Source organism: Antechinus flavipes, chromosome 3, assembly GCF_016432865.1.
Source record: "Antechinus flavipes isolate AdamAnt ecotype Samford, QLD, Australia chromosome 3, AdamAnt_v2, whole genome shotgun sequence".
NCBI classification, from domain to species: Eukaryota; Metazoa; Chordata; class Mammalia; order Dasyuromorphia; family Dasyuridae; genus Antechinus; species Antechinus flavipes.
In genome coordinates, this window is record NC_067400.1 from 314,204,899 (window position 1) to 314,230,623 (window position 25,725).

Below are 25,725 nucleotides of genomic sequence, written 5' to 3' on the forward strand. Positions count from 1 at the left end.
AAACCAGGGTTATCTTAGAATCCTGAACTAATTTTATTTTCAATTTTTAGAAAAAGGTGAAATGTTGTTTAAATATATAGATACAAATAAGTTCTCTGTGAGATAATCAGGTAGCCCAAAAGTCAGAGATATCTATGACAAAGAAATGTGGAACAGGAGGATGGAGGACAATTCCTTTTTAACTTTTTTTTTGTGTATTCAACTTCATTTGCATCCTAAGCTTAAGGGATCTTGAGAGTGAAGTGAGTTTTATAGTAAACTCTACATAGCTCCTGTAGATTGGATTTTTTTTTCAGAATTTTTGAAATCAGTTTTGTGGTTTATTTGTTTTTTTTTTTTTTTTTGGTTTTTATGGAGGGGTACAGCATTCCCATGAAGGATTGAAGAGTAATTACAAGGAATTTTCTATGTCATTTGTCTAGTACTATGGATCAATGCCAGAAACACATAATTAAAATAATAATCTTAGCCTGAAACACTACAGTAATTTTTGTTGGCTGCTTGGCTTTCGGTATATTTATACTAAAGAAGATCAAGCTGCCTTTGTCAGGGAGAGGCTTTCTAGCCTCCGCACCTTAGAAGATGGGAGCACTGAGAATTAACAAATAGTATGAAAGAGCTGAAGCCCTCTAAGTGGTAGAAGGTAGAAGCTTGCAGACCAGAGATGCTCAATAGAGACAATGCAATGCCTAATAGACATAAAAGTAAAAGTTGGGGACATGGACTCAACAGAGAAAGCATGCCCAATGGAAAGCAGAGATGTGATAGCCAATTGGTGGTGGTATGATGACATTGTCAGAGAACACTGACAGTATCAGAAGTGGATGATGCTTCAGCCACATAGGTGCCTTGGGCACTTATATTCCTTCATATGTGTTTGTTCTTGAGTCATAAATGTGCTCTATGCACCTGCCTTTCCCCATAGATGAGAGTCTATCCCGTGTATGTGTGGGGTGATCTCTTCCTGTCACCTTATGTGCTATGTTATTTGATTAGTTAACTTTTGTTTTTAACTAATATACTACTGGTTGACTGATACAAGTAAACACATTGGTGAGAGCTCATTAGCTATGGTTTTGAACTCATAGAGTGCCTTGATGCTGAAATAATTTTTCTGAGTGCCCATGTATGGGAGAGAAAAAGAGAGAAAAATAAATTAAGAGGAAAGGAAAGAAATGAGAGCAATAGAAACCTTCTAAGTTGATAACAAAGTCTCAGACAGTAATAGTAAAACCTAGCATTTGTATTATATTATATATCATATACTTTATAGCTAGTATTATATTTATATGTTTCTCACCTTAATATTTAGAGGATAATAAATTTAATCTAACTCAGATCATCATTTTAAATATGTCTGCCTATATTTGTCTGCTAATTATCACTATTATCAAAAGAGTCTATTTTTCAGGGTCATGACTGCCTTTAATTTCTGCCTTTTACTCTCTAGGCAACTAGCTGGTATTGTTCATAGAGAGCCAGACTTGGAGTTAGAAAGATGACAATTTAAGTCTAGCATCAAATAGTGTACTAGCTATGTGATTTCTCAGTGCCTCAGTTTCCTCATCTGCTAAATGTAGTTGATTATAAAAATACCTACTTCCCAGGGTTGTTGTGAGAATCAAATGTGATATCTATGCAAAGTATTTTGTTAATTTTTAAGCCCATATAAATGTTAGGTATTACTATTACTGTCTGAAACCTTTGCTATCAACTTAAAAGATTTTTACTGCTCTCATCTTTCCTCTCCTCTCCTTTTATTCTTCCCTTTTTTCTTGTTCTTGGTGTCTTCTCTCCTTTCTCTGTCATTTCTTCCACATTTGTTGGTTTTGGCACTACCTTTTAGAGCAAACAGAAGCTAACAATAGCATTTTTTCCAATCTGGTCAGCAAAATTACATCACTCCTCCCGTAATTTTATACATTTGGGCTTTTCTCCACTATTACTTCTACTCTGTGGTGATGCAGTGGGTTTATAGGGTTATTTCCAGGTTCTAGATGGTCAAGGATCTGAGCATCTTCTTTTGATTCACTATTATTATTACTGGTAGCACATGCTAACTTCTCTTGTTTTCTTGGTTTTCCATCTTCCACAAAGGAGATGTATGTTTCCCTTTAGTCTGTTATTCCCTGAGATCTTCACAGTTCATTACTTTTTTCTTCTTCATATCAATCAGTAAGCATTTATTAAATACCTCATATGTGTCAAGCACTATGCTAAAAACTAGGGACACAAAAAGACATAAAATACAGTCCTTGCTCTCAAGGAGCTTACAATGAGATGAATGAGGGACTCTATTTACTATTCCTTTAATTTAACCATTGCTATTAATTGCAAACAGAAGATGTCGTTAGTTGTAATGTACTCTGCAGCGATTTGGATTTTCTATGATTATGGATTTTCTTGATACTTCTCCAGGAGGGTATTAGGCTGGGGTCCTCAAATCTAGGAAATTCCAAAGGAGTTGCAGAATCTAAATAGAACATAACCCAACAGTGTACTTAGTAGGAACCATGAAGATTAAGGCTTGGGATTAAAATGTCACAATGTAAAGAAAAATGTTGGAGGGAATGTGGGAAAACTTGGACACTAATGCACTCTTGGTGGAGTTGTGAACTGATCCAACCATTCTGAAGAGCAATTTGGAACTATGCCCAAAGGGCTATCAAACTGTGCATGCCCTATGGTCCAGAATGTCTCTACTGGCTGTGTATCACAAAGAGATCATAAAAGAGGGAAAAGTGTCTACATGTACAAAAATATTTGTAGCAGCTCTTTTGGTGATGGCAGGAAATTGATCAGCAAGATTATGTGATGATCAGCTGTTATGGATTTGGCTCTTCTAAACATTGAGGTTATCTAAGACAATTCTAAAAGGCTTGGAATGGAAAATTCCATCCTCAATCGTAGGAAAAATTATGGAGACTAAATGCAGATTGAAACATACTATTTTCACATTCTTTGTTTTTTCTTTCTTATGGTTTTTCCCTTTTGTTCTAATTTTTCTTTCACAACATGACCAATATGGAAATGTGTTTTAAATGATTGTATATGTACAATCTATATTAGATTCCTTGCTGTCTTGGGGAAGGGCAGAAAAGAAAAGGATTAGAAAGTTTGGAACTCACAGTCTTACAAAAGTAAATGTTGAAAACTATCTTTATATGTAGTTGAAAAAAATAAAATACTATTAAATGAAAAAAAATGTCATTAATCAATCAACTAGCATTTCTTAAGGGCCAACTATGTGCCAGGCCCTGTGACTCCACTCTAGCTTATTTTTGATCTCTTTTTACTTATGGTATCACCTAGTAATATTCCACAAAGTTCTTTTTCCAACCTTCATTGAAGGTTGAAGTACTTACTCTTGGGTTTTCAAAGCTATACCCATGAAGCATATTCTATACTATCAGAAAGTTTTGATTATATGTGGTCTATGAAGCTTCCTAGATTGGTACAGAGAAGTCCATCACTACTAAGCTGGCCACCTCATGATGAATTCTTTGGCTGTGACAATCCTTGAAAGAAAAAAAAAAACAAAGTAGTCCTCAGTCCTGGGTTGCACAGTGGTAGAAAAGATGGCATAGGGAGCTAAGAATCACAGTTTTTAGACCATCTTAGCTAATGGTATTCTAAATGGGCAAGAATTGTCTGAGACTAATGAGTGAATCTACTACTAGAAAAAAGAAATTATATGTATTTCTCTGTTTTTTCTTCAAAGCATAATTCAGTTGCCTTCTCCTTTACCAGGCCTTTCCTGAAATTTCCAGAAATTATTTTAAAATGAACAAATCATTATTTTTCTTTCCTTCATTTTCCCACCTCCATTTAAAAAGAAAAGAAAAAAAGGCTTTGTAAAAAAAAAAATCTGTGTGATCAAGCAAAATATTAGCCATATTAAAAAATGTAAATAAGGGTTCTACATATTGAATCCATTGATTAAGTGATGATTAACATAGCTCATCCTCAGGTCTCTGCTGCCATGGCTAGTGTTGCTCAGAGTTCTTAAATTTTTCAAAGTTTATGTTTATACAATTTTGTTATTGTATAAATTGTTCTCCTGGTCCTAATAAATAAAGTTTAGTCTCATTCATTTCACAGAATTCTTTTCAGATTTTTTGAATCCATTTCTTTCATCATTTCTTCTAGAATAATAACACTCCATTTCATGCATATAATTTGTTCTGCCCTTCCCTATCTGATGGCATTTTCTTTAATTTCTAGATCTCTGCCAACACAAAAAGACCTACTATCCATACTTTTAAGCAGCTAGATGATGCAATGATTTGCGCACTGGACCTGAGTTCAAATCTGACCTCACACACTAGCTATATGACTCTGGGCAAGATACTTAATCTCTGCCTGTCTCAGTTTTTTCATCTATAAAATGGAAATAATAATAATAGCATCTATCTCCCAGAGTGGGTGTGAGGATCAAATGAGATAATAATTATAAATAGTAGTAATAGTAGTAGCTGTAGCAGTAGCAGCAGCAGCAGTAGTAGTAACAATAGCAGCAGCAGCAGCAGCAACAGCAGCAGCAGCAGTAGTAGTAGTAGTGTAGTGGTAGTAGGAATAGCTGTAGTAGAGCAGCAGCAGCAGCAGTAGTAACAATAGCAGTGGTAGCTAACATTTATATAGTTATTACTATGCATCTGGCATTGTGCTAAGAGCTTTATAATTATTATCTCATTTGATCCTCACACCCACTCTGGGAGATAGATGCTATTATTATTATTTCCATTTTATAGATGAAAAAACTGAGACAGGCAGAGATTAAGTATCTTGCCCAGAGTCATATAGCTAGTGTGTGAGGTCAGATTTGAACTCAGGTCCAGTGCGCAAATCATTGCATCATCTAGCTGCTTAAAAGTATGGATAGTAGGTCTTTTTGTGTTGGCAGAGATCTAGAAATTAAAGAAAATGCCATCAGATAGGGAAGGGCAGAACAAATTATAATATATGCATGAAATGGAGTGTTACTACTACTACTGCTGCTGCTGCTACTGTTACTACAGCTGCTGCTGCTACTGTTACTGCTGCTGCTGTTACTACTACTGTTACTACTACTGCTGCTGCTGCTACTGTTATAACTGCTGCTACTACTACTACTACTATCACTACACTACTATTACTACTATTGCTACTGTTGCTATTACTACTGCTACTACTGCTACGGCTTCTACTATGATTACTATGACTACTACCGCTATCACTATTATTATTACTGGTACTACATTGCTGCTCTTCCTCCTACTATTACTACTGTTGCTAATGCTATTGTTACAACTACCATTACCACTACCACTACTACTACTACCACTCTATTACCACTAGTATTATTTCTCTTTCTCTGATCCCTTTAGATTATAGACCTACTAGAGGTATTGGTGGATCAAAGTATATGCAAAATTTTGTGACATTGAGGCAGAGCTCCAAATTACTTTTCCAAATGGCTATCAAATTTCATAGCATCAACAATCTTTTTCTCCCACAGTCCCTTCAATATTTTGTCATCTTTACTAATCAGATGTAATGTGAAGTGAAACTCTCACATTTGATGAATGAAGTAGAACTCTAAAAGATGCTTTAATTTTTATTTCTCTATTTATTAGTGATTTGAAGCCTTTTTTCCTATGTGGCTTTTGATAGCTTGTATTTCTATCGGAACTGTTTGTTCAAATCCTTTGACCACTGGTGAATTTGGAATATTCTTTACTTCTTGAAATGACTTTGCATTGCTTTGTATTTACTTTTTGTTTGCTTTGTATACATGTGATATACCCCTACCAGAATGTAAGCTTTTCGAGGACAAGGACTCTTTTCTTTTTGTTGTTGTATCTCCAAAACCTTGAATAGTGCTTTTAATGTTTGCTGAACTGAATCTTAAAACCCCCACTTTAAATGTACAAGGGACTGGGTTTGGTAGTCCCAGTAACACATTACACATTACAAATGAAATTAGAAAGAGTGAGGGGTGACCAATGAACAATAACATTCGGCATAGAGGTGCATGTAATTTTATTGTTATTGTTTTTTATAGGGTGTTACAAATGTCTAGTAGTTTGTTTGTTTTTTTTTCTTCTCAATAGTGTTTTATTTTTCCAAATACATATAAAGATAGTTTTCAACATTCATTTTTGTAAGATTTTGTATTCAAAATTTTTTCTCCCTCCTCTCCTTATTTCTAACCTACTCACAACAGCAAACAATCTGATGATATAAGTTGAACATGCACAATCATTTTAAACATATTTCCATATTTCTCGCACTGTTCAAGATAAATCAGATCAAAAGATTAAAAAACCACAAGAAAGAAAAAAGCAAACAAATAAAATTTTTAAAAGGTGAAAATAGTATTTTTCAATTCACATTCAGTCTCCATAGATCTCTCTCTAGATAAGGATGGCATTTTCCATCACAACTCTATTGGAATTGTCCTGACTCATCACCTTGCTGAGAAGAGCCAAGTTGATCATCCCATAATCATCATTGTTACTGTGCACAATGTTCTCTTGGTTGTGTTCACTTCAATCACCATCAGTGCATGTAAGTCTTTCCAGGCTTTTCTGAAATCAGCCTGCTTGTTATTTCTTATAGAACAATAATTTTCCATTACATTCATATACTACAACTTATTCAGCCATTCCCCAACTGATGAACATCCACCCAATTTCCAGTTCCTTGTCACTATAAAAAGAGCCTGCTACAAACATTTTTGTCTATGCAAATAATTTTCCTTCTTTTATGATTTCTTTGGGATACAGACCCAATAGTGGAGATCCATGCAATATTAAGAGGAGTCAGAAGACTTGAATGTGAATCTCAGCTTTTATGCTTCCTCACTGTGTGATATGGAGTTTGACACCAAAATGATGTGGGTTTTGGCACCAAAAGGATGTGGGTGAAGTAGATACCAGATGATGGTAGGTATGACAAACTGGTGCATCATGTGAAGGCCATTCTCTTTTGTAAAAGGTAGATGTATTTAGGGGAATAGGTTACAGATAAAATGAAGGAGTACATAAACACCAGAAATGGTAAATATGAAATAGAGTGGGAGAGCATATGAAAGACAAGTTCCTCAGTGAAACTCACAATTACTCACTAGAAAAGGAGCCATCCCATGAGGTTGGGGTATGTCCTTAGTTGGCAGACTAAATCCTGAAAGAGTTAGTTAGCTAGAAGGTGGAGAAAGGGGTTGAAAGACATAGTGGAGGTAGACATGGGGGAAGGGAAAGGGATATGAAGCAGAGTGACATGGTGGACTGACAAAGGAAAGCAACAGCCTTAGGATGACCTATAAGTATATTTTATAGGGAAAATTTAACCTCAGGGACATGACTGGGATTTTTGACAGAGCGCGGCAAGGTGAGACTTTTTGAGACGCCTACAGATGGTGGATCTCAGGGGTTTAAGATAACTTGAATTTCTGACTAGACCTCTTCAGAAGGTGGAACCATGGAGCTAAACTGATTTCTATCAGAGCCTTTTTTCCCTATCTGCCTCAGGAATCAATTCTTTAGTTTCTCTCTATCCAGCATCCCATTCAGGACCTCATTATGTGTCAAACTGTAAAAAGCATTTCACCTCTGAGCCTCAATTTTTTTATCAATAAGGAAGAGTTTCTGAGCTTTCTGTACATCCCACTCAGCCCCTACCATAGTTCCTTGTACATAGCAAGTGCTCAAAGAGCTATGAAGTAAAGTCATAGCCTTAGACTCCTAGTATGTGCAAGAGATCTGGTTAGACTATTAAATTTCCTTCTGGGTAGCTAGATGACACAATAGATAGGGGCTGGAATCAAAAAGACCTTGTCCTCTTTAGTTCAAAGGTGCTTCTTCTAGCTGTGTTATTCTAGGCAAGTCACTTAAGCATTTGTTTCCATTTCTCACCTGGAAAAGGAAATGGAAAACTACTCTAGTATCTATGCCAAGAAAACCTCAAATGGGGTCACGAGGCCAAAAATGACTGAATAAAAATTTATTTCCAATTTCAACATTCTTTTCTAATACTATTGTCTAAGTGGGTGTGGGCAGAATAAATAGAAAAGCTACTGGATTATACTATGTGGGGATGGGGAGGGGAGATAATATATACTGACAAGTTCCATATGTATGACACATATTGAAAAATGACTGAAGGCCTATTTTCCTATAAATTCTGGAAAAGTTCCTGCAGAGTTCTGAGTATATATAGCAAAAATTCTTTGCTACCAAACAGTAGCTTTTCAATATCTGGGAAATTCAGAAATTTCATTTAGGTTAGGCAAAGGACTTGAACTGTAACTAAATCCTGAAAGTCACTAGAGGAGTAGGTGGGGGAAATCACTTTCAGTGGTTGCTTTGTTGTTCCTTTACACTGAAAGTTGACATGGTGAACTTGCCCCAGATTTCCCTTCTTAATCACAATGGTTTTGCTGAAATCAACATAAAAGTTACTTGATAGAGTTTTGGTGGGTCTGAGCAGAGTGTGGCCCAAGAGTAGACTGAATGGTATCCAAGGGGAAAAAATGATTTGATATTTTAAATGCCATCAAGAAGGTAAACTGAGGTTACCATAATGTGGAATTTGGGAGCTAGAAAGTCATTGTCCCTGGCTAATTTCTTTTTTTAATCTCTACTTTTGTTTTATTTGATATTGGAGTGTGAAGAAAATCAAAGATCTAAGTATGAGTGCTGGCGCTGGCACTTCCTAATTGATTGATAGTGGACAATTCATGTTTGATAAGGTCTTCAAGGCTAGATGTAGTTAGCAGAAGAATTGACAAAAATTAATCCCTGAAGCAGACAGGGAGAAAAACTCTGATAGAGAGCTGTTTAGTGTCATCACCCCACGCTCTGGAGAGTTCTAGTCTGAAATTCAAATTATGTCAAACCCCTGAGACCCACCCTCTGGCCAAGGTCAGAAGCAGTGTTACCTTGCCATACCACGTCAGAAATCCAAATTATTTCCCTTAGGTTAAATTTTCCCTACAAAATCTACTTATGGACCATCCCAGGGCTGCTGCCTTCTTTTGTTTTGTATCAGTTCACCCATGTGGTGTGGTATTTCTCCTAACTCCACCATGCTTCCCAACACCATTTCTCCTTTGTATAGGTAACTGACTCTTTTAGGGTGCCAAGTCCCTTTTAGGATTTTGTCTTCCAGCTAAGGACATGCCCCAATCTCATGAAGTGCTCCCTTTCTCCTGGGTAATTATGAATTCTACTGAGGAACTTGTCTTTCATGTGCTCTCCCACTCTATTTCATATTTACCATTTCTAGTGTCTATTGTATCCCTTCATTTTGTCTGTAATCTATTCCCCTAAATAAATCTTTTGTCAAATTGTTAAGTCTTCATATGACAGAACCCCAACTTTTGATGCTTACCATCATCTGGTGTCTACGTCACCCACATCATTTTGAGGCTCAAAACACATCAATGTCAGTTTAGAAACCTTATTTCTTCATTTATAAAATGGGTATAACGACTATTGTGAAAAAGTGTTTTAAGGTTGAGAAATGTGAGTTTCAAATTGACAAGTATAACCAAAAACAAATTATCATTGTTGGAGTAGGGAAAGACTGGCACACTGCTGCATTGCTGATGGACCTGTGGATTTGTTTATTCTGGAAATTTGGAATCTCTTTCTGTGTCTCTCTGTCATGGTCTTTCCCTATCTCTGTCTTTCTATCTCTGTCTCTTTCCCCCCTTCCTTTCTCTCTTCCTTTCTCTCTCCATCTCTGTCTCTATTTCTGTCTCTTCCTGTCATTCTATCTCTCTCTTTTTTTTCTACATCTCTTCTTTTTCTCTGTCTCTATCTGTATTTCAATCTACTTATCATATATATATGTACATATGTATATGTAAAATCTATATACCTATCTTCAGCTATCTCTATATATCTGACTACACTGACACCATGCACAATATCCCAGAGATTTCACTCCTATCAAGGAGGTCAAATAAAGAATGAAAAAATATCCTATGCAATCTGAAATATTCATAGCAGCACTTAAAAAAAATAGTGAATAATTTGTACCTGCCACTGGGAAATGGCTAAACAAACTGTGTTATATGAATGTAATGTAATATTACTGTCTTGGAAGAAATAATGAATATGAAGAATCCTAGAGACTGTTGAAAAAACATATGAACTGGCATTGCATCAAATTAGCAGAAAGCCACAAAAGACAATATATTCAATGACTGCAACAATGTAAAAGAACAATAAAATCCAAACAAAACTAAATGCTTTGTAATGATCAAGAAGAGAAAAATTGAGATAACACAGCTCATTTCCTTTGGAGTGGTAGGAAAATTAGGAGGGTAGAATGTTACATAGAATGTTACATAATCTGTTAGATTTGCTTATTTGGTTGGGTATTTTCCTGAACTGTTTTTCTCCCCTCTTTCTTTTTAACCTTTGTTACAAGGGATGGCTACTGAGCAGTGAAAGATTACATTTGGAAATTAAGGAGATTCTAAAAAGAAAATATATCAATTAAAAAGAAAAAACACAAAATGAAAACAATATACCACTTTGTGACAAAGGATGGCTATTGAGTAAGTAAAGGGCTGTATTTAAAAATGAAAATGATGTAAAAACAAGATATCAACAAAAATAAAATTTTAAAGGAATAGAGATGATTTTAGCAAATGAAAAGAAAACACATCCCATTTTGTTATGAGGGATGATTCCCAAACAGGAAAGGGGGAAAGAGGTATTGGAAAATCAATTATGAGGGGGAAAAAAAAAAACTTTTTTTTAGAAAAAGGAAGAAAAAGGAACTGTGAGCTGTATTAAACTTGGATATATCAAAGGCTCCATACCATTCCTTCTGAAAGTCAAACTCTTCTGACTTTGGGTGAGCTTTCCATGTCATTATATGTTTCTCAAAAACTTCTCCCTCTTATTTTGGATTGGCTTTAACTTTGGAAGTCCCCCTGCCTTCCTGGGCCTCGATTTTCTCATTTGTGAAATAAGGCGATTCCTCTTTTTAATTTTCTGGTTGGATAACATTATCCACAATAACAGCAAGATTGGGTGATGATCAGCTATGACACTCTTAGCTCTTCTAAACAATATAGTGATCCAAGACAATTCCAGCAGATTTGGAATGGAAAATGCCATCCACATCCAGAGACAGAATTATGGAGAATGAATTCAAATCAAAGCATACTGCTTTCACCTTTTTTTTTTCTTTTGTGTGGTTTTTCTCTTTTGTTTTGATTTTTTTCACAACATGACAAAGTGACTATATATATATATATACATATATATATGTATATATATATATATATATACATACACACACACATATATATATGTATGTATATGTATATATATACACACCATACACACGTTATATCAGATAGCTTGCTGTCTTGGAGAGGAGATAGGGAGGGAAAGAGGAAGAAAAAAATTTGGAACTCAAAATCTTACAAAAGTGAATCTTGAAAACTATCTTTACGTCTAACTGAAAGAAATAAAATACTATTAAGGGAAGGGGGAAAAAAAGAATCAAAGTAGAATTAATTCACCAACAGCGCTCAACAATGCTTTCCCCCAAGAGAAAAAAGAATATAAGAAAAATCATAAATCCTTTTAAAAAAATGTTCTTGCAGAGGGGAAAAAAAGGCCAATGGAAATGAGCAAACTAAACACTTCAAAAAAGGGGGGAAAGAGGGGAACAACCAATACTAAAACATAAACAATACTCTGCACTTCTGACCACCTTTTATACATTTCTCGTCCCTTTTTGCAGAGGACCTAAGGAGCAGGATACTCCGTGGTTTTTGTTGAGAGGATTCAATCAGCCCGCCCTGCTCAGTCCAGCCTGCTTCCTTAAAGGGCGCGGCTTTGCCTTGTTCTCGTCTGGGCAGACCCAGAGCAGGCCGGAAGACAGCTCTGTGTAGAGTGACCGTCGCCCTGACCCGCAAGCGCTTTTGACCTTCATCACGATTGGATAGTCCCTCTAAGCCGAGCCGGATCCAAGGCCAGAGCCAAGAGAGCTTTCTCTTTCTGAACCCCACGCTCGGCTTGAGAAGTGAAGGTATTGGGGGAGGAGGGGAAGGGGAGTTTATCCCCTCGTGGACTCCTTGGCACAGAAACGGGGCACAACCAAGAGTGGATTTCCCCAGGCATCCCTGGCTCCAGCAGCTAACGAGCTGGCTGGGTGCTGGGTTCCCGATCATAGGCTGAATGGTTTCTGTTTCCTTACGTTTGGAGAAGGACCTTGAACACAGTTTGTTCCGAAACCGCAGCGTTGGGCTAGGATTTCCTGACGGCCAAAGCCCTGGATGAGGCGAGTGCGCTCAGCAAGCTTCGCAGTTTTGTTTCTCACCCACAGGTCCAGGACTGTCAGGAAACCACCGTCTGGCCCTTATTTTAGAACATTTGATTTCATAGCTGTGAAAGTGAAGGGGTCCTCAACACAGTTAGTGTATTTCAAAATCATGCACTTCACATGAGAAATCTGTTTGTAGCCCACAGGTTAGAAAGGCAGTGAGAAATTGTTGCATTGGTGGGTCAGGAAACGTTTGGATTCAAATCCCAATTCTGAGGCTAATTACTAGTTGTGTAATCTCGAGCAGGTTACTTAATATCTTTGAAACCTCATTTTTCTTATCTGTAAAATGGGGATAACGCTCCCTTTTTTATTGAAAGAGGAAAAAGAGAGTCTGAGGCCCTGGGTTGAAATGCTGACTCACCATTTACAGCTTATGTGACACTGGGGAAGTCACTTAAGCTTTCAGGACCTCAGTTTTCTCATCTGGAATAATAATAATGATAGTTAACATTTATATAGACACTGAAGCTTGCAAAGCATATTACAAAAATTATCTCGTTTGATCCTCATAGCACCTGGTGAAGTGAGGTTGTTCAGTCCTGTCCGACTCTTCATGACCCCATGGCATAGCACATCAAGCCCTTCTTATCCTCCACTGTCTCCCGAAGTCTGTCCAAGCTCTTGTTAGTTGCTTCCATGATACTATCTATCCATCTCGTCCTCTGCTGTCCCTATTTCCTTTCTCCTTCAATCCTTCCCGTCTGTGAGGTAAGTGCAAGCATTACTCCCACTTTTGGGTAAGTGTCTTGATCAGGGTCACACCCCTTTAGTAAATAACTGAGATCGGATTTGAACTGGGAACTTCCTGACTCCAATGTTTTAGTCATTGTACCGTCTTGAATGGATGAGATTTAGTTGATTCTTCAGGATCCTTCTAGTTTGAAATCTGCCATCATATGACCTCAGTGGGTTGTTGTAAAGCTCAAAGGGGGGATGTATATAAAGTGCTTCCTCATATTAAAGCAATTTGTAAATATTGTCACTACCATGTAGAGGCTAAAGCCCTGGAGATGGTGTCAGGAAGGCTTGGTTTTGTATCCCATTGCTGGCAAAATCATTTCTTTACATCTCATTTGATGTATTTGTAAGATGAGGATAATAAGACATTTTTCATAGCATTGTTATCAGATTTAAAATGAGATAATTTTAATAATAAATATCAAATTAGCTCCTTGCAAACTTTGAAAGAATGTGTTCAGTCATTTCAGTTGTGTCCAACTCTTTGTGACCCCATATGGGGTTTTCTTGGCAGAGATACTAGAATGGTTTATTCCCTTCTCTAATTCATTTTACAGATGAGACAGACGGGGTTACATGATTTACCCAGGACCACAAAGCTAGTAAGGATCTGATGCCAGATTTGAACCCAGATCTTCCTGACTTCAGAGCTGTCATTCTATTCATTACCCATCTAACTGCCTTGAAAGGATATATAAATGTCAATTATTATTTTTGTTATTAGTATTATAAGTGTGACAGAGCCCATCTTAAATATGTGATGATGTTAATGGTTAAATGACCAATGATTTCGAAAGAAAAACCTATATCAGGAAAGGTGGGGTAATGGCTCTGAAAATTCCCAGAGGAAAGCACCAAGAAAGTGGAAACCCACACAATCCCTGAAGGAATTCACCAAGATGAGCAAAAGTGAAGTAAAAAGACCACTACTTCTATAGTCAGAAGATTAGAAGGGATCTTAGGGATCATTGAATGCAATGAGAACAAAGATTGTGACTGGTCCATGGCCACAGGGAGGTATAAAAACTAGAATCAGAATTTGAGCTTAGGTCCAAATCCAATAACTCAACAAGTATTTCTTAAGTGCCTACTATGTGTTAGACATTGTGTGAAGTGCCAGAGGTACAAAAAAAAGAGCAAAAACATGTCCCTGACTTGAAGGAGTTTATTTTTTTAATGAATAAAAATCTATTTTCTTTCCCTTTCTACTCCGACCAGAAAAACAAAAAGCCCACTAAAACAAATTCCTACCTTGATCATGCCCCCAAAATATGTCTCAACCTGCAGTTTGAGCCCATTATATCTATCAGGAGATGAAGAGCAAAGCAAAGGAGTACACATTCTAATATGAATTAGATATATATAGATCACTGGACCTAGGAAATCCCCAAATTCAAATCCAGTCTCAGAAATTTATTACATATGTATCCATGGACAAATCATTTAAGTTCTATTTGCCTCAGTTTTCTCCATTGTATAATGGGAATAATAATATCATCTACCTCCCAGTGTTGTGAGAACCAAATGAGATGATGATTGTAAAATAATTAGCACAGTGCAGTTAGTGATATGAGACTGAAACTCAGAAGAGAGACTAGGGTAAGATTGTGTGGGTATGCACATATATACATACACACCCACATGTGTGTATATATGTTTGCATATATGTGTCTATGTATGTATACATTTATTAAGCATCTCCTTTGTACTAAGCACTGTTCTTAGCACTGGGGATACAAAAAGGGGCAAAAGACACTCTTCCTTCAAGAAGTTTACAATCTAATGGGGTAGAAAACATGCAAGCAAATATACACAAAGCAAACTACATACAGGATAAATAAATAGTTTAACAGAGGGAAGGCACTGTAATTAAAAGAGGTTGGGGAAGGCTGCTTATAAAGGATGGAATTTTAGTTGGGATTTAAAGGAAGCTATGGGGTTTGAAAGTGGAGCAAAAGAGGGAAGGGGTGTGTGTATGTGTGTCTCTATTTGGAAATTATCTGCATTAATCGAACCCACTGGAGTTGATAAAATCACTGAGTGAGTTAGTTATTTAGAAAAAAGTGGGACCAGGACAGAGTCTTGGGGGATTGTTCAGTTATTTCAGTTGTGTCTGACTCTTCATGACTCCATTTGGGATTTTCTTGGCAAAAATACTAAAAAGGTTTGCCATTTCCTTGTATATACACATATATACATACATACATATATATATACACAAACATACATATACTCACATATATACACATGTATATATACACACATACACAAACATATATATGTATATACATATATATATATACACATACATTATATATACAGGAAGTAGTTCTGGCAAAGAGAAAGGTTGCCTTTTCATCAGACACTTCATCAGGTCTTCATACTAAAGAATTTTTTTGGACTCTCAGAATATACCTTCCCATTATCATTTAAGGCAGCAGATGAAATTGGGTTATTAATTGTCATACCACAGATATTAGTTAGGTCCATTTCCCCTAAAGTATCATGGTTCTCTTGAGCAGAACAACTCTGTTTACATTGTGTATCATCACATTCTCTTTTACATAATGGATGTGTTTGATTTGATTTACACTCTTCATAATCTGAGACACAAGAACTGACATCCCTTGAGCTATCCTTTGGATAGTCAATAGAAACATCTTTTGCAATTGGGGAAGGATTCAATTTAGCTTCTTTTAGGTCATTATTTGAAATTTCTTCATTTATAGTATTTTCTTCAGTCCCAAGACTCATTCTGGATTCTTGTTTGGGCATTTCACTCCCAGCAACATCTTCCCCACATTGTACATTATTCACGTCATGATTGCTAACAGGAAGCTTTTCCTGGACAGACTTGTTGTGACCAGTTTCTGAAGCTTCATCTGCACGGGGGAGAATGAACTCTTGAGGTCTGTCTTGAAGAATCCTTCCTTTTTCCACTGATATTTCTGTCACTGAGTAAGGATTATTCAGTGTCTGAAATTCCACACAACCAAAACCTCTTTCTAAGCACATTTTGTCTTTTGTTTGTTTTTTTGTGAAGGAAACTCTTGGGGAATGAAATGGCTTTCAAAAAAAAATTTTAGGGGGTAAATGGTCTTTAGCTAAGCTAGTGAGGGAAGTATGCAGTATCAGAAGCTTGAAGGATGGAGAGGTTTTGGAACAATCACTGTAGTGATTTGATTGTAGTTATTGTAGTTCCAGGAACTAAGGATAAAGGTAGTCTTAGATAAATACACATTCTGTGACAATTGTATATAGAATTTTGTGCTGGAGACTAATGACAACATAAGGTTGGAAGAAACAGGTCCTGCCCTCAAGGAACTTACAGATGAAACAATAGTGATAGCTATAGTATAGAATATCACATATAAAGTATGTGTATTAGGAGGATACAAAGCAAAATGCTTATGACTTCTGAGAAGTACAGAAACACTAGGTATAGTGACCTAAGAACATTCCGAAGGTCTATGTAAGCCAAACTGAAAGGAGAATATTATTTGACTTCATCAGGCCTCTTACAGAGTTAAACTTGACATTCACAGATGTTATATTCTCTTCCTTTGTATATCTTACAGATTTTCTTCAAGGGGACTTATTTGGGATACACAATGTCCATAGCATTATTAGAGAGATACGTGGCTGCCATGGTACTAAGTGCAGTAGGTGACTCCCTGGGATATTTCAACGGGAAATGGGAGTTCCTCTTTGATGGTGAGAAGATCCACCAACAGCTTGCTGAACTTGGAGGATTGGATGCCATCAATATTGAAGGCTGGAGAGTCAGTGATGACACAGTGATGCACTTGGCAACGGCAGAAGCCCTCATTGCTGCTGGGAAAGAAGAGGACTTGACCCGGGTGTATTCCCTCATAGCAAGAAACTACAAAGAATGCATGAATGACATGATTGGCCGAGCTCCAGGTAATCATCATTTTAGGGACTGGCAAATCAAGTGTGTGTTATGGGAGCTACCTGCCGGTGGCTGCTGAGGATCAAATTCTGACCAGCAGAATAGATCCCTTCATGTGAGAGGATGATAATGATACAAGGAGACTGAGAGGCAGTTGCATTCTCTGACCTCTCCTCTCTCCTTTTGCCTCCAATTTGTTTCATTCCCAATTCACAAGCAACATCTGCTTCAGTAAAGGCTGATTTGCAATTCCTTCAAGTGTGTTATGATTCACAACTGTGGGGGCTTTCAGAGAACCACCTTTTAATGGTACAGTCCCCTTTAACCTTTTACAAGCTTTCTGAATTTTTCACTTAGGTATAGCCCTTTACAAGTATGGTTAGGTGAAAGAGAATTGTGTTTGAATTAGATTGGGATATGGAGTTTTCTTCTGATCCTTTAACCATTACCAGTCTATTTTGTAAAATAGTGGTAAAATGTTAGACCTGTGGATTGGAGTCAGAGGATCTTGTTTCAAATCTTCCCCTGCTTCTTGCTGCCTAAGTGACCTTAAGCCAATCATTTAACTGCCCTGGACCTTACTTTTCTCATCTATACAATAAAGGATTGCTCTAAATGACTTATAAGGTCTCTTCCAGTTCTAAATCTATCATCTTGAGACCGTACAGGGAAATTAATACAATCCACTTTTCCTTGTACTATTCAAATCTAGTAGTCTGCCACTCTTGCCAAGGAGAGGTACTTTCCTATTTCTGGAATCCTATCTCCCTTCATTTTCCAGTGGTTTGTCAAGGTCACATAGATGGTAACATTCCATATCTTGCACCAATTCTACTAGATATATCCTCTTTGATGTCTCAAGAATGAACTCAAATCTATCCTCAACACTTATAAGCTTTGTGACAGTGGGCAAATCCCTTAACCACTATCTGCCACAGTTTCCTCAATTATAAAATGGCAATGATAGCAACACCTCCCTTCCAGAGTAGTAGTGAAAGTCAAATAAAAGTAACATTTACAAAAAAACATAAAGTAACATTTGTAGTACAATGCCTGGGTTATTATAGACCCTGAATACATACTTATTCCCTTTCTCCCCCTCCTACTTTTATAAAAGAAGCTGGGGGAATGTGTGTTATGTGCCCAGGTTAATTAAGCTTTACTATACATTGCATCCTTGGGGCTGGGGCCAAACTAATCAAGACTGAGTTTCACCAGTCCGTGGCTGGCACTGATACATTGCCTTACAGGTGCTGCCAGTGAGAACAATGCCTTGAAGCTAAAGCCAGATGAACCCAATGGATGGAGGATTCCATTCAGCAAAAAGGAGGGAGGCTGTGGTGCTGCCATGCGTGCCATGTGTATCGGACTAAGGTTCCCACACCCTGAACAACAGGATATTCTGATCCAAGTGAGCATTGAAAGTGGCCGCATGACCCATCACCATCCCACCGGCTACCTTGGGGCTGTTGCCTCTGCTCTTTTTACCTCTTATGCAGTGAATGGCAAACCCCCTCAAAAATGGGGAAGGGGATTGATGGAGGTGCTACCAAAAGCTCAAAAGTACATTGTCCAGGCTGGCTATTTTGTGAAAGAGAATCTTGAATCCTGGTAAGTCAATATGCGTGCTAGTGCTATTTTTGGTTTATAGTATACCTTGGCCATGTGATGGGATTAATAACTGGTTTTTCCAACCCATGGCTTAGAGAGAACCCCTCAATAGGTATCTTCTCCCTTCTCTCCTCGTTCACTTAGGTTTTCAGGTTTACTTGGAGTTAACAGCTACTTGAAAAATTGGCTCTATTGGGAGATATCTTGGTTTGAATCCCATCCCTAATGTTCATACTCAAAATCTATAGCCTATGATAATCAGGGTGGTCCACGTGAACATGCAAATGATCAATCTAACTTCCCCTCATTATTTGCTTTCCAGCTTTCATTTGCTAATGAGAGGCATCTATACATAGTAGTGATTTTTCATGTGTTAGTGCAAATGCAAAGATATACTATTTTCTGTCTTCCATTGATCCATGATGCTAATGCATTGCAAAACTTGGTGACGATGCTTGAGAGATGGCTTTTTTTCCACTCGATAATTTTATAGTGTAGGAAGTCAGTTGGAAGGCAGCCACATAACTTCCTTTTCCCTCAGCATTCTAGAGGTCACTCCATGCTGCCATTCTTAGAATAAAAAAGGCACAGGCAGATTTTTTCTGAAGACTCCTATAATTGTGGTTATGTGACTCATATTCTCCTTTAAAAGGTGAAATTTTGCATAATGCTCCTTCCCTCCCAAATCCTTCCATAAAGGTCTGAGTTTGTTCCCATTGTGCTATTCATAGTAATCTACTTTGTATGAATTTCATTAAATCTCTCTATGTTGCTCCCATTTCTTCCCAGGATTCCTTAAGATCTTTGAAGTCAGGAAATGTTTCATTTTGTGTCTCTGTGTCCACAGAGAATCATAACACAGTGCTTGGTACAAAATAAGCATTCAATAAATGCTTTCTGAAATGAATTCCTTTAGTTGAGGGAGAACTGGTTTTATAGATGGATAGATAGATAGATAGACAGATAGATAGATAGAGTCATTTCTTATAAATCTAGAATTGGAAGGCATTTATAAGGCCTTCTGGACCAGCTCCTTTATTTTGCCTATTTGGGAAACTAAAGTCCAGAAATAATAAGTGGCTTGTCAAGCTCAAACAAATAGTAAGCATCAGAAATGGAATTTAAACACACATTCTTTCATTTCAGAGCCAATATTCTTTCTTATACTTTACATCTATCTACCTATCTATTATCTATTTATCTAGTCTACCTATCTAGCCATCTCTGCCTATCATTTGTCTGTCATTTATCTGTTTAACCATCTTGATCTATCATTTATCTGTTTATCCATCCCTGTCTGTGTATCTATGTATCTAGTATCTGTCATCTGTCTATCTATCAAACCATCTCTATCTAGCCATCCCTCCTTATCTATTTGTCATGTCTGTCTGTCCATCTGTGTCTGCTTCTATCTCTCTATCATCTATTTAATCTGTCATCTTTCTATCCATATCTATTTGTCTATCTGTCTACAATATGCCTATCTAAACATCTCTGACTCTACCATCTCTATCATCTATCCATTTCTGTTTTATGTATCTATCTCTTACTGGCTATAATCTATCTAACCATTTCAGTCTGTTTATTCATATCTATCTATGTAACTATCTATCTAGTAGAAAAAGTACTATGTTTGGGGCCAGGATTTTTGGGTTGACACACAACTCTGATACTATTTATGACCATAAACAATTCACTGATTCTCCTTAAGTCCCGTTTTCCACATTTGTAAAATGGGGTGGTAAATGCTATCTGCACTAGTACCTATCTCACAGAATTGTTGCAAGGAAAGTATTTTCCAAATCCTAATTAAGTCTCTTAGAAATGTCACTAATTTTAATTTTTATTTCTGTAAGCTACTTGCTATCAGTTTGCAAATTTCCTTAGTAAGACATCTGCTTTGACTTTCTACTGTGGATTGTTAACTTTGGGATTTATAGTTTACTGCTGCACATTCTCCCCCCCCCCCCTTTTTTTTTTTTTTGCTACAGGGACTATTTCAAAGATCAATGGGAAAAGTACTTGAAACTTCGAGGGATTTCAAATGGTGGACCGCCTATATTCCCAGAGTCCTTTGGTGTGAAAGAGAGAGATCAATTCTATAAGTCAGTGAGTTATTCTGATTGGGGAGGCAGTAGTGGACACGATGCCCCCATGATTGCCTATGATGCCATCCTTGCTGCCGGAGACTCTTGGAAGGAACTTGCCCACCGAGCTTTTTTCCATGGTGGGGACAATGACTCCACAGCTGCCATTGCTGGCTGCTGGTGGGGGGTCATGCATGGATTTAAAGGGGTTAGCCCCTCCAACTATAAAAAAATAGAATATAAAGATAGATTGGAAAAAGCAGCCAAGGCCTTGTATGCTCTTCAGTCAAAAGAAAGTTCAACAATTAACCTTTAGGGAAAACATGGATCTTTCCTAATTGGTTATAACTCTTTATTAAGAAAGAATGGCCTTTCACATAGTAGGCACTTAATAAATGTTTATTGACTGATTGATTGACAATATTGCCTCGCTTTTTCCAAAGTTGAGGTTTAACTAAATAGTCAAAGAATTTTAAAGTGTTAAGTTGCATTACCTTTGGAAGATTATTTATGCCCATTTTTTTCTCTGGACCATATACAATTTTATACCAGCCTCCATACTGTCATTACTCTCTCTCATTCTTTTCTTAATTAATTAATTAATATCTTAATACACATTGCTTTATGAAACATGTTGAGAGAGAAAAATGAGAGCAAAAGGGAAAAACTACGGGAGATTAAAAAAACAGGGGAAAAAAGTGAATATAGCATATGTTCATTTAGACTTGATCTCTATAGTTCTCTTTCTGGGTGCAATAGTTTTCTGTCCAAAATCTATTGAGATTGCTTTGGACTGTCATTGCTCTCTTGAGCTCCAAAAGTAACATAGTTGGAACTGAAAGTAATCTGATCTAGTGTTTCAAGAGAGAAAGTGGAGGCAGTAAGATCTTACCCTTGCTTTCTTTGCAAATCTCACTTTTTGTCAACTGCATGTTTCAAATGAAAGAGACAGAGAAATGAGGTGGGAGGGAAGAGAAGAGAGGGAGAGGGGAAGGAAAAGGAAGGAGAGGAGCAGAGCTAAAATAAAAGAACAGAATCAGTATTTTGAATTTCAAGGGTCCTCAGACAGATATATTAACATATCTCTATTCACTTAGGAGTATATTAAGCTTGAAGAACAAGGGGCAAAACAGGTGAAACCATGATTTTGTTTAAATAGCCTGAGTGGTTGCTGAATAATACCAGTGGCAGATACGGGATGATAGAATCTGTGCCCTTGTGCTGTATCTCAAAATTGACTGTTGCTTGGTTTCAAGCCACCATTAAAATGTTTGCAGTGGCAGAGAACATCAAAGTTTCTTTGTTTCACATGGCTTTGTCTTATTTCCTGACAGCAGGGTATATGTTCCAACTATCCAATTACGTCTACTAAGACACGAATTGGAACTGTCTTTTAAAAGAAAGAACACCAGATCAGAGAGTCCACTCCTCTTTGATTTAAGTGTACAAATATGGTTGATATGTACACTGTTTTATCATTTGAGAGAATAAACTTTCAATGTGTGAATGGAGGGGGAAACAAAAAATAAAGAAAAAATTAAATCTCAGCTGATCTTGGGATGCCATGCTGATTAGATTAGTGACCCACAAATACAAGGAAGAGAGAGAATGTCAAGACTATTTTTGCCTATGGAGGACATATGTCACTGCTGTTTTGCTTCTGTAACCGCATTTGCATATGTGTGACAGGCGCTGGGAGATGCAAAATTATGGTGAAATAGATTCCCCTGCCCTCATGAAGTTTAAAACCCAATAGCATGTGAGTTGACAGAGGAATTTCTTCAGCCATGCTTGTTCAAGCTCATCATATACTGCTTTATGTATTTTGAAGCAAAACACGTGTAGAACTATGATTGTTGTCTGCAATTGATGAGGGCATCCAAGAGAGTTGGGAATGAAATGACATTTTCTGGGCATTCATTCATAACAAAATATTTTGGCCTGCAGCATTTTCATAGACCCCACCCACATGTATCGTTCTTGTTCCCATCAGCTCCACCGGACCATACCCACTTCCTATTACTCACCCTCTGTCTCACAAATGTACACAATGTCTCACTAAAACATTTGCCAGCTACAAGATTCTTTGAAGAAACTTTAATGTTCCATGGAATAAAAAGAGACTGGAAAGGATCTATATTTGTGTTTGAAATTTCCTTCAGTGTATCTTGATTTCTTTGAATTTCATGAGTATATGGATCATCATCACTGGGTACGAACCCCCACATGTTCCAGAAGTTCATCTATAATCCCGATTTCAAATCTAACTTTGAAGAACTAGAACTGAAAGTGTTAAATCCACTCTTTGATCTGTGTCCAGACCTGTGATTTTGACTGGGCTCAGTCCTAAGGAGCCTGGTCTTTAATGAAAGAAGTCTCCCTTTTCTCACATATTTTAGTTCATTGAATTGCCTACTTCTATACCATGAGAGTTAATTTTTATGTAAGGCACTCACCTAGGGCTTTTCCAAAGAGAGAGTAAAAAAGTACATCAAGTTCCAAATGAATAAGATATAAGATTGGTAACATATTGCTCCACACACTGAACAGAACAGGATTGATTTTGTAACAACTATAGACACTGGTACAATCTGCTGGGAGGATGACAGTTAAATCCCATTAGTACATCATGTAGTTTATACTACCTCTAATTAGACATTTTATATTTCCTCCTGGTACTGCACTTTCCACACCATTCCTTGTCCATTTTTGGCAAATTAGTGAAGCTTGGAATGATTCTCTTGTTGATAATCATCTTTAATACAGAAAGTTTCCCTACTACCAACCTATTCTTACTGCTACTGCAATCAACCACTCCTTTAGTTGGATGCAGGATCCCTGGACCTCTCAGACTCAAAAGATCACTTCTAAGTCTCAACAAAATGTCTCCTGTGAGGATGGTGCTAAACCATTCCAGAAAGAAAACATAAAGCAGAAAAAACTAAGAGGGGTTCACACACTTTTCCCCTCCCATACCCCACACTCTTGCAAAAGAGAGACAAAACTTGCTATACAAGTGACTTGAAGCTATCTGATTTTTTAATCAATATAGCTAATCATTCAGTCAACTAAAATTTATTTTTTTCTATTCAAATTTATTAAGTACTTATTTGTGCTAAATATTGCACTAAGTTCTAGGGATACCAAAAAAGGTAAATGACGGTCCCTGTCACAATCAAATGCAGCCCCTGCCATTCCCTATCTCTGCTGTCATGAGGTACAGAGATAGTCAAGGCATCACTCAATATTCAATACATCACAATAAAATACAAAGTCCTTTCAGTACTAGAAAGCCACGTGGGTAGAATAAGATGCTCAAGCATCCATGCAGTGACTGGGACTAGAAATGACAACTTGAGCATGTTCTATGGGAGTGGGGAGAAAATGTCTCATTACTTAAATTTTTTTTTTATCCTCTAGTGATTGACATCCCTGAATTCTGATAGTTTGGCGCATAATTGCTAAATGAATCAAGTCAGTGCTCATTGCAACTAAAAGGGTACACTAATCCCAAAAGAGCCATCAAGCCAGAGAATCAATATAATCAGTTGTGAAGCAGGAGAGAACTAGCTTGTTCCATCATATATTTTGATAGCTAGTGTATGAGTGTGCATGTGGTATAGTGGAGGTGCTAGTTGTCCCCATTGTTTCTCAATTATCTCTGTCATTTATCTGCCTTTCATGTCATTTTGTTCTAGAATCATTGCTCTAAGATTGCCTGACTTTGCAAGGGCCATCTCCAGTCTTCCTGATCTATTCTTGCCACTGAACCCAGGTGGTTTCAGAGGAGAGAGTGATGCTTGTGATTCTGCAAAGTTCTCCCTCACTTAAATCCATATCACTTGCACATTATGGCATCATCTTCCTAATGTCATAGTCTTCTTCAAGAATGAAGGATAAACAATAATAACCTGCCTTCTCAAAAGAGGATCTTGGCTCCTAGTGAAGAACAGATTTGTGGAGAACAATTCTATTTTTGGCTGTAGGGCAAAGAGTTCTCCCCAACTGGAGGGTGGCAGGCTGGACATAAATACTGATGCCCAGAGTTCTACACCTGACTCAGAAATAGAACAGACAGTATTATTCTTATATAGAAAAGAAAATTCTAAAGAGTAGATAATTATAGAATAATTAGAGTCATTTGAAAGTCTAGTTTCCAAGGCTCATTGGGATATTTGAAATAGAATTGCTCATTAGCTATTTGACATTTCACTTCCACTGAAGAAAGTCTAATCATCCTCAAGTGGGTTCTTTCCCTTCAGTGAATTGACTCTTTTAAAATTTATTTTTTAAATTTAAATACAAAATAAGAAAAAAAATCATTATGTGCACAGCAAAAAAATAAGAGTAGTCAAAATATAAAAATATATTTCAAAAAAGCCTATATAATAAATACTTCACATAGTATTCAAAGTTGCCCATCTTTTCTTTGCTTCCTCATAGGTGGTTTTTTCCTGCTGTGTACTTTTTGCTTTATTTCCCTTTTTCTACCTGTCCCCTTCAGAAGGCTACAATTAAGCACAAATATATTTATCTATACACACATTTATACATATACATACATATTCTAGGTTCTGGGCTCTCCTTTTATAATGATAATAATAATTATTATTTTATTGTTATCATTGCTGTCCAATAAAATGCAGGCCAGGGCAATCCCCAAACAGCCTGTTTTGAGGCTGGTTTCTGCCTTTATCTTAGGTAAATTTCAGTTGCCAGTATCTGGGAGAGCAGGGGGATTTCTTCTCTAAAGATACCATATGCAAAAATATATACACATACATATACATAGATATCAATAATCATATATATATAAATATATTCATATGCATATATAAGACCAAACTATGCTTATTTCTTCTTCCACTGTTTCTCTGAAGATAGATAGTATCTTCCTTCATAAGTCCAGTCTTTAATTGATTCTATGAGTTATCCTTTTCTTCCCAGCTGCTTTGCTAAGCCCTCTGCTGCTGTAGCCATAACCTCAATATCTGATATCTTACTATCAGGATGCTCAGGTAGAAGGAAAGATGCCAGTTG

General features: G+C 37.1%; 1 protein-coding gene across 2 annotated transcripts; it reads left to right on the forward strand.

Moving 5' to 3' along the window:
• The first annotated feature begins 11,781 nt into the window (after positions 1-11,781).
• ADPRH (ADP-ribosylarginine hydrolase) lies at positions 11,782-22,818 on the forward strand. Of its 2 annotated transcripts, XM_051985335.1 has the most exons (5): positions 11,782-12,039; positions 12,849-13,044; positions 16,653-16,998; positions 18,238-18,598; positions 20,590-22,818. In XM_051985335.1, the coding sequence occupies exons 2-5, from the start codon at positions 12,973-12,975 to the stop codon at positions 20,999-21,001; spliced, it is 1,191 nt and encodes a 396-aa protein (XP_051841295.1). In that variant the 5' UTR covers positions 11,782-12,039; positions 12,849-12,972; the 3' UTR covers positions 21,002-22,818. The 2 variants fall into 2 exon arrangements, with proteins under 2 accessions (XP_051841295.1, XP_051841296.1); XM_051985336.1 differs by lacking the exon at positions 12,849-13,044 and having other exon boundaries at positions 11,784-12,039.
• Positions 22,819-25,725: the final 2,907 nt, after the last annotated feature.

Excerpts from the sequence above, each read along its gene's own strand:
- ADPRH (XM_051985335.1), top strand. The coding sequence starts at position 12,973 with ATGATACTATCTATCCATCTCGTCCTCTGCTGTCCCTATTTCCTTTCT. Across the intron at positions 16,999-18,237 it reads CATGATTGGCCGAGCTCCAG|GTGCTGCCAGTGAGAACAAT; the intron begins GTAATCATCATT and ends ATTGCCTTACAG. Across the intron at positions 18,599-20,589 it reads AAAGAGAATCTTGAATCCTG|GGACTATTTCAAAGATCAAT; the intron begins GTAAGTCAATAT and ends TTTTTGCTACAG.